The sequence below is a fragment of the Ornithorhynchus anatinus genome, chromosome 10, assembly GCF_004115215.2.
Source record: "Ornithorhynchus anatinus isolate Pmale09 chromosome 10, mOrnAna1.pri.v4, whole genome shotgun sequence".
Taxonomy (NCBI): Eukaryota; Metazoa; Chordata; class Mammalia; order Monotremata; family Ornithorhynchidae; genus Ornithorhynchus; species Ornithorhynchus anatinus.
Window position 1 is genome coordinate 53,976,522 of NC_041737.1, and position 9,094 is coordinate 53,985,615.

The 9,094-nt window shown below is 55.1% G+C and overlaps 1 protein-coding gene across 2 annotated transcripts; it reads left to right on the forward strand.

Moving 5' to 3' along the window:
- The first annotated feature begins 149 nt into the window (after positions 1-149).
- Positions 150-6,536, forward strand: LOC107547314 (zinc finger protein 18-like). Of its 2 annotated transcripts, XM_029073386.2 has the most exons (7): positions 150-223; positions 730-1,167; positions 1,894-2,083; positions 2,728-2,819; positions 3,198-3,282; positions 4,205-4,318; positions 5,332-6,536. In XM_029073386.2, the coding sequence occupies exons 2-7, from the start codon at positions 775-777 to the stop codon at positions 6,126-6,128; spliced, it is 1,671 nt and encodes a 556-aa protein (XP_028929219.1). In that variant the 5' UTR covers positions 150-223; positions 730-774; the 3' UTR covers positions 6,129-6,536. The 2 variants fall into 2 exon arrangements, with proteins under 2 accessions (XP_028929219.1, XP_028929220.1); XM_029073387.2 differs by lacking the exon at positions 150-223 and having other exon boundaries at positions 462-1,167.
- Positions 6,537-9,094: the final 2,558 nt, after the last annotated feature.

Genomic DNA, 9,094 nt, shown 5'->3' on the forward strand with positions numbered 1-9,094 from the left:
CCAGGGCTTTCGCTACTGCGCAGGCGCAGCCCCCTGAGGCGGGGGGGGGGGAGGGAGCGCGGGCCGCGGAGGCTTCTGGGAAGGGGCTTTGTCGCAGGGGCTGCTGGGGCTTGTAGTTCGGAGGTGCGCATGCGCAAAGGGGATGGTCCTCGGGGATTGATGTAAGAGTAGAGGGGGAAGGCATGGTCGACCGTGGGATGACTTCCCCCCCCATCCCCCGGGGGTAGGTCGCAATCGGGGGCCCTTGGTGATGATCCTTGTGGCCTGAGGGTGTTTAATTTTTCAAGGAGGGATGGGGAGGAGGGGGCCTTCAGGGGATAAAGGGCCGGATGGGGAAGTGGGGAGGAGGAGGGGGACAGTGGGCTGCCCAAGGACACCCCACCCTGTTCAGTGGAGAGGGGACACCCAGGGGTCGAATCAGTTCCCTATGACTTTGCTTCGGGGGGAGGATTCAGGTTTGGTGCAAAGGCACAAGATGGGAGCGAGGAGTTGTTCGAAATATAAATTGTGCCACCGTCACCAAAATACCCCTGAGGGGCCCGTGGCTGTTATTTCTATCCCCTCGGGAGCAAAAAAACCAAAATGATCCCGAGTGAATTTGATCGTGGCTCTCTCGACTTAGAGGCCTTCAACCACCCCGGCAGCTTCAGATCCAGCCACTCTCCCAGCGGCAGGTGCGTGAAGCCGCCCTGACCGCGTGTCTCTGTGTCCTCTCACCTCCGTCCTCAGCGTGCCCGGCCGGAGCGTGCGTTTGAAGCTGCACCCCGGGACCGGATGATGCCCACGGCCCCGGCCCCCCCGGCGTGGGCTTCTCCGCGGCCGGAGGGACCCGCCACGGTGAAGGTGGAAGGCCCGGAAGAGGACACCCCGCAAGGTGACATGTCCGACCCCAAGCCCTCCAGCCTCAGCTTCAGGCAGTTCCGCTACCAGGAGGCGGGCGGGCCCCGGGAGGCCCTGGGCCGGCTCCGGGAGCTGTGCCGTCGGTGGCTGCGTCCGGACCGGCACACCAAGGAGCAGATCCTGGAGCTGCTGGTCCTCGACCAGTTCCTCGCCGTCCTGCCCGGGGAGATCCAGGCCTGGGTGCGGGAGCAGAGTCCTCAAAATGGGGAAGAGGTGGTCCGGCTGGTGGAGGAATTGCAGCGAGAGCCCACGAGACTGATACAGTGGGTGAGGAAAAGCTCGCGGGGTGAAGGGGCGGAGGCCGGGGGTCCCCTCGGCCGCCCTGGCCACTGTTTGGCCTTCGCTTTCCGGCCGGCCGGGTCACTGCCCAGCCTCTGAAGCCCGTGGGGTTGATAATGATAATAATAATAATAATGGTACTGTGTCCAACCTGATTAGCTTGTGTCGACCCCAGCACCAAGTACAGTATGTTAAGCACTTAACGTGGCGGCAGGGATGGTTACTATTAATAATAATAGTAGTTGTTACGGTACTTTATGTGCCAAGCACTGTTCTGAGCAGTGGGGTAGATGCGAGTTAATCAAGCTGAACACAGTCCCGGTCCCAATCTCCCCATTTCCCAGATGAGGTAATGGAGGCCCAGAGAAGTGAAGTGACTTGTCCACGGTCACACAGCAGACACGTGGCAGAGCCGGGATCAGAACCCGGGTCCTTCTGACTCCCAGACCTGCGTTCCATCGGAAAGGCCACGCGGCTTCTCCCTTCCCGTATCTCCGGAAGATACCCTGTGGCTTCCTCTCGGGACTTTTAGTTCTGGTCCCCTCAGGATCATTCATTCATTCATTCATTCAGTCGTGTTTTTTGAGCACTTCCCGTGTGCAGAGCACTGTACTAAGCACTTAGGAGAGTACAGTACGTCAATTAGCAGACACATTCCCTTCCCACACCACCTCTGCTCCTTGCACCGACGGGGGCCGCCGGCTTCTTCCCCAGATCACAGCCCACGTGCTCGGCCAGGAAGTTCTCTTGGAGAAGGCGGATTTTTCGAGCGTCCGGTTTGGACAAGAGGAGCCCCAGCCCGGGGGGGTGTGCCAGGAGGAAGGGGCGTCGAGCCCCCAGCCGGGACCTCAGGGCCCGCTGAGCCTTCACATCAAAAAGGATCCCGACGCCCTGCGGGAAAGTGGTGAGAGGCTAAGTTCGCTAGCGGGGTTCTGCATATACTGAGGCTTGGCGGGGTGGGGGTAAGAATGCCTGCTTCACATCCCAACATCGAGAGGATGGAGTCCCGTCAGCTCCCTTGGAATCCAAACAGGGCAGACCCGTAGGCTCTTCCCCCCCTTTTTTTGGGGGGGTATTTAAGCACTTCCTCTGTGCCAAGCACTGTACTAAGTGCTGGGGTAGATATAATAATAATAATAATGATTATTATGGTATTTGTTAAGAAAGAAGACCGCCAGGTTGGACACGGTCCCTGTTCCATATGGGACTCCCAGCCTTAATCCCCATTTTCCAGATGAGGGAACTGAGGCCCGGAGAAGTGAAGTGACTCGTCCGAGGTCGTCCAGCAGACGCGGGTTTAAGCACTGGGGTCGATAAAAATCTAATCAGGTTGGACACGATCCAGGTACCGCTTGGGGCTCGCAGTCTTAATCCCCGTTGTCCAGATGAGGTGACCGAGGCCCAGAGAAGTGAAGTGACTCGCCCAGCAGATATGTGGTGGAGCCGGGATTAGAACCCAGATCCTTCTGACTCCCAGGCCCGGGCTCTGTCCACTAGGCCACACTGGACCACTCATTGCTGTCTCCTTTTTTTGTTTCCCTCCCTCAGTTTTGCCCGCTTCCTGGTTTCCTGTGACGAGTGAGTTAGGGGACACTGGCGTTGAGGAGCGGGTCCCTGTGCTCCTACCAGTTGGGTCCCAGGTGAGCTGCTCTTCCTTCTACCTCGTCCAAGACGGAAACGGGCTCTTAAGAGAATGAGCGGTGATAATATTACTACCGATAATAACTGTGATATTGGTTAAGCACTTCTTATGTGCCGGGCATTCTGCTAAGCGCTGGGATAGATACAAGTTATCACACCTTCATCTCCATTTGACAGATGAGGGAACTGAGGCCCAGAGAAGCAAAGTGACTTGGCCCAGGTCACACAGCCGACGAGAGGGGTAGCAAGGTAGTTCCCTGAAATAATAGCTTGAGTCCCGGGGTCAAAGCCATCCCGCCAAATCGCACTCACCTTGGAATTTTTTTTATCATCTCTCTCATCCCGGGGACTCGTCCCGTGGTCCCCTTTTTCTCCAGGAGGAATGGAGGCGTCCAGATCAGGCTCAGGAGGAGCTGAACAGGAGCGTCCTGCCAGAGGATCGGGGAAGCGGGAGGTCGCCGGGTAAGTTACACGGTGGTCCCGCGTGATCGTGAGGTAAGTCGGAGGGATCTGTCCTGGGACCTGACGGTTCAAGGTCGGTCACAGCTGCTCCGAGAATCTCCAGGAAGAGGCCAAGGGAGGAGAGAGATGACACACCTGAGGGAGATCCATCCTGTGCTACACACTCCCTCAGGGCCTTGTGGCAAATTGAGAAGCAGCGTGGCCTAGGGGATTAGAGCACGGGCCTGTGAGTCAGAAGGATCTGGGTTCTAATCCCAGCTCTGCCATGTACCTCCTGTGTGACCTTAGGCAAGTCACTCTGCTTCTCTGGGCCTCAGTTACCTCATCTTGAAAATGGGGAGTAAGGCTGGGAGCCCCATAAGGGCCACGGTCTGTGTCCCACTTGATTGTCATGAATTCCCCCAGCGCTTAGTACGGTGCCTGGCACCCAGTAAGCACTTAGGGACCATTTAAAAAAAATCACAGCTTCTCCGTGCCTCACTCTCCTCATGTGGAAAACGGAGATTCGATACTTGTTCTCTCTCCCACTTAGACAGTGAACAGGAGCCTGGGGGAGGGAGAGGAAAGCTCCCCAAGGCAGGGCCCTCAAAAGTCTGGTGCCACTCCTTTTAGTCATCCCCCCCTTATTTATATTAATTTCTAGACGTTCCCCTCTAGACTATAATATCATTGTGGGCAGGGAATGTGTCTGTTATATTGTTCTATTGTTTTCTCCCAAGTGCTTAGTACAGCGCTCTGCACATAGTAAGCGCTCAATAAATACTATTGACTGAATGTGAGCCCCATAAGGGACAGGGACTCTGTCCATCCAGGTTATCTCGTACTACCTCGGTGCTTAGGACAGTCCTCGGCACGTAGATAGCGCTTAACAGATGCCGTCGTCGTCATCATCCATCCATTCTTCCTCTCCCCGCCACGGCAGAAGTTCCTCTTCCCAAATTGGACCCGATGACCTCAGTGCAGATAGGGGGAGAACCCCGGGATCCAGCCCACCCCGCAGCCGAAGAGAAGCGGGACTCGAGAGGTGACGGAATAGGTAAGGAGACTGAGGACTTCTGAGGACACTTGCCATCCTAACACCAATCGGACACCTCCCCCCGGCAGCCCCGGCCCCCCCGGACTGTCATCTCACCCATCTTTGTTCGTGGGGTCCCTGTGTGGTGAATAGCCTCTCCCTTTTTTTCCAGGGGTGGGCTTCAGGGTAGTTTGAGGAGCTCCACGTGGATTCCTCCTCTAGACCGTAAGCTCGCTGTGGGCACGGAATGTTATATTGTTATGCCCCCCCCTTCACCTCCCCTCAGCTAAGCCCCCTTTCCCCACTCTCCTTCTCCTCCTCCCCCCTCCCTTCCCCTCCCCTCAGCACTCTGCTCATTTGTCTCTATTTTTATTACCCTCTGTATTTTGTTAATGAGGTGTACATCCCCTTGATTCTATTTATCGCCATTAAGTTGTCTTGTTTTTGTCCGTCCGTCTCCCCCGATTAGACTGTAAACCCGTCAATGGGCAGGGATTGTCTCTATCTGTTGCCGAATTGTACCTTCCAAGCGCTTAGTCCAGTGCTCTGCACATAGTAAGCGCTCAATAAATACTATTGAATGAATGAATTGTACACTCCCAAGGGCTTAGGACACCGAGCACCCAATAAAGATCATTGACCGACTGCCTCACTCACCCACTACCCGCTTCCGTTCCTCAGAATCCCTGACCCTTTCGGGTCATCTCGGAGGGGTCCGGTCCTTCCAGGGTTAGGGTTCGGAGCGGGAGGGCATATCCTTGGCACCTGACCAACTTTTCTAGCTCCAACTCCAACCAATCGCTTCCATCCCTGGGGATAACACACCAAGCGCACGGGCGAGAACGGTGGCCTCTCTGACCTACCACACTGGGAGAATTGAGAAAACTCAGCGGCCAAGGACCAGTTCTCTCAGATAAATAACAGTCACCCTGACTGGCCCTTCCGTACTCTGCGCTTCTTTAGCGGCCCAGGGCAAGAAGCTGCGGCTCCCTCTCTACACCCCCAAACACCGAATCGTTGCTTTGTTTCCGCAGGGGAGAGGAAAGAGAGCCGGAAAGAAGCATCTGAAGGGGAAGGCTTCCGGGAGCACGGCTTGCCGACCGAGACACCCTCCCCGCCGGCGGAGGATGGAGAGGGAAGGCCGCAGGTGGACGAGCCGTACGGCCTCGGCGAGCGAAGAAAAGCCCTCCGGGTTTCCTGGGAAAACCATCACGGAGAAGCGGGATGGAGCGACTCGTCGTCGAATGACATCGGTGTGGGCGCCCGGAGAAAATCCCCGGAAGAGAAACACCGCGACTCGGACAGCCGACGAGACGGTTTCGGTCCCAGATCCCAGCTTGACTTCCACCGGGGACCCCCGCGAGGAGCGAACCCTTACAAATGCCCCATCTGCGGACGGGGCTTCAGGTGGAGTTCCCACCTGTATATCCACCAGAGAACCCACACCGGGGAGAAACCCTACAAATGCCCCATCTGTGGGAAAGGCTTCAGCCGGAGCTCGAGCCTTAACAGACATCAGAGCGTCCACACCGGGGAGAAGCCCTTCAGGTGCCCGAGCTGTGGGAAGAGCTTCAGCCGCCGCGCCCACCTTTACGCCCACCAGAGAACCCACACGGGGGAGAAACCCTATAAATGCGACGAGTGTGGGAAGGGCTTCAGCGAGAGGGCAAACATGTACAGACACCAAACTGTCCACACGGGAGAGAAGCCCTATAAGTGCCCCATCTGTGGGAAAGGTTTCACTCAGAGCACCAGTGTCGCAGTCCACCGGAAAATCCACATGGTAGGGAAGGCTCTTCTGCCGGGGCCTTTCCCCATCCTGAGCAAGTAGGACTCCCGTTCCTCGAGGCTCATCTCGCACTTGTCTGCGTCTTCCCGGGCGGGATGTGGACTCCGCTTCCGTAGCGGGTGGTCCCGGGAATGGTCTTCACTTTCATGACCAAGACCTTCCCCATGGACTCCACTCCCACAGGGCGGAAGGCCCAGCGTGGGGTCGCCTCTCTGATGCAGAGAGGAGATCCCACCCTGATTCAGTGGGGTTGAAAAAGGGGGACTTCCCAAGGGTCACCCCCAAATGGTCCACCTGGCTGCCCGAGGGAGCCATTTGCAGGTCGGTCCTGCAACCAGGAATGAATCAGAGCGATACTTTCAGTCAATCACTGTTTTTTATTGAATGCTTACTTTGTGCAGGGCCTGGGAGAGACAGAGTTGGTAGACACGTTCCCTGCCTTCTATGAGCTTACCGTTTAGAGGGGGAGACAGACATTTAAAATAGATTTTGGATGTGGACATAAGGGCTGTAGGGCTGAGGGTGGGGTGACTCAGGTTTTTAAAGGGTACGAGCGAACGTTCTCAGTATACACATCACCCCTTGACATACCCCCGTCAGCCAAATAAACCCCAGAAGGGCAGTTTGGAAGCTGTGTGCCGACTTTTTACGCTCTACCATTTCAAATCTAGTCAATGCTCTTCTTGACTGAGAAAGGAAGGAGAACTGGAGCCTGTAGACTGGATAGTTTGATGGGTTGTTGTTTTTTTTTTTAACTTTAGAAACTGCTTGAACCAGAGAGATGGTGAAATACAAGGGTCGGAGTTTTCAAGCAGTAGCGGGGTAAGCTTGCAGGGATCAGAAATGGGTATGAATTACTGGGAAGGAGTGGGTGGCTTTGTGTCTACACTTGGGACTCGCCAGAATACCCCACTAGACTAAGCCCTTTGTGGGCAGGGAACAAGGGAACTTGTCTACTAACTCTTATTTTATCCTCTCCCAGATGGTTAGTATGGTGCTGCCGAGGAAGCAGCATGGTTTAGTAGAAAGCACCGGGCCCGGGAGTCAGAGGACCTGGGTTCTAGTCTCAGATCCTCCACTTGTCTGCCGTGTGACCTTGGGCAAGTCACTTCCCTTCCTCTGGACCTCAGTTTCTTCATCTGTAAAGAGGGGATTAAACCTACTCCCTCGTACGATAGACTGTGAGCCCCATATGGGACAGAGACTACTAAGTTATTTACTTGAGAGCTAAATGCAGAGCACTGTAATCAGTGCTCGGGAGAGTCATCATCATCGGTGGTATTTATTGAGTGCTCACCGTGTGCAGAGCCCTGTAATAAGTAGGGAGAGTCCAGTACAGTGGAGTCGGTAGACACGATCCCTGCTCTCAGGACCTTACAGCCTAATGGACCTGGTGTAAGCGGGTCATATATAACCACGGGTTGCTTCCTATTTTGATCCCCTTACCCGTGTTTCTCCTTCCCTCCCTAACCTCCTCCTTATTTCCTTCACTCAAAGTCTCACAATTCTTTCTTCAGTAATTGGGGATTCAGGGCCTGCCCTCCCTCTCATTTAGACTGTGAGCCCCACGAGTGTGTCCAACCTGACGATCTTGTAACTACCTTAGGGCTCAGGACAGTGCTTGGCACAGAGGGAGAGCTTAAGAAATAGTGCCGTTATCATCCTTATCATTACCGTTATCCCGAAACAGCCGTTCCGAGGCCTCAGGAGGGGAACCATTTCCACAGGGACTGGAACACAGTCCTCAGCATTCCTTCCCCACTGCGGGGGTCGCCGTAGCAACCAGCCACCCATCCCAGACCGTAGGCACAACCCAACTCACTGAGAAGGCCGCCCTCTCACCTCGTCCTCATTCTCCTCGGGCCTTTTGGGGTCGGAGGGCCACGGTGGGATCTGGGAATTGTAGTTTGGAGATAAGGAAGGGGCCCAATTGAGGATTTGGGTGGGGGGAAATTGGGTCATGTAGCCAGGGTAGGATGCTCTATGCAGGTCCAGCAAAATGGAGCAACAACTTCCGTATGTGGATTAGAGGATGAGGCTGGGACACCTGGGGTGGATCGATCAATCAATCCTATTTATCGAGTGCTTACTGGGTGAAGGGCAGTGTACTCAGCGCTTGGGAGAGCACAATCATCGATATAACAGCCTACAACGGGCTTAAAGGGTCAGTAGAGGGGAACAGAGAGGCAGTGCCAACAAAGAAGGGGGAGAAAGAGATTGAAAGAGTTAGACTAGAGGCCCTTAAATCTTTCTCTTCCCCGTATCTCCACTCACTACCCCCGGGCCACACATTCGTGGAGTGGCGGTACCCTCCGACCTGGAATTCCCTTTCCAGAATCAGAACTGGTGAAGCATCGTGGATAGAACACAGGCCTGGGAATCAGAAGGTCATGGGTTCTAATCCCAGCTCTGCCGCTTGTCTGCAGGGTGACCTGGGGCAAGTCACTTCTCTGAGCCTCGGTTACCCCATCTGCAAAATGGGGGGAGTGGGAGCCCCGTGTGGGACAGGGACTGTTCGACCTGATTGTGGGCCCTGGTTGCTGTGGGCGGCGACTTTGTCTGCTTATTGTTATAATGTACTGTTACACATTAAGCGCTCAACAAATACGACTGAAGGAATGAATGTCATCATCCTCACGCTCCCAATTCTTTCTCCGGGGACTACAGTTCCCAGAGGCCTCAGCGCGGGGGAGGCCGTCTCCATGGTGACCAGGAGAGTATTTCCTGCGCATCTCACCCTGCCGCGGGTTCACCATGGCAACCCGCCGCCTCACCCGATTCGTATCGGCGCGTGCGTTCGCTCGCCTTCGCCGACACATAAAAACTTAAACCGTACTTAATAATAATGATGATAATAATGTTGGTATTTGTTAAGCGCTAATTATGTGCAGAACACTGTTCTGAGCGCTGGGGGAGATACAGGGTGATCAGGTTGTCCCACGTGAGGCTCACAATCTTAATCCCCATTTTCCAGATGAGGGAACTGAGGAGCCGAGAAGTGAAGTGAC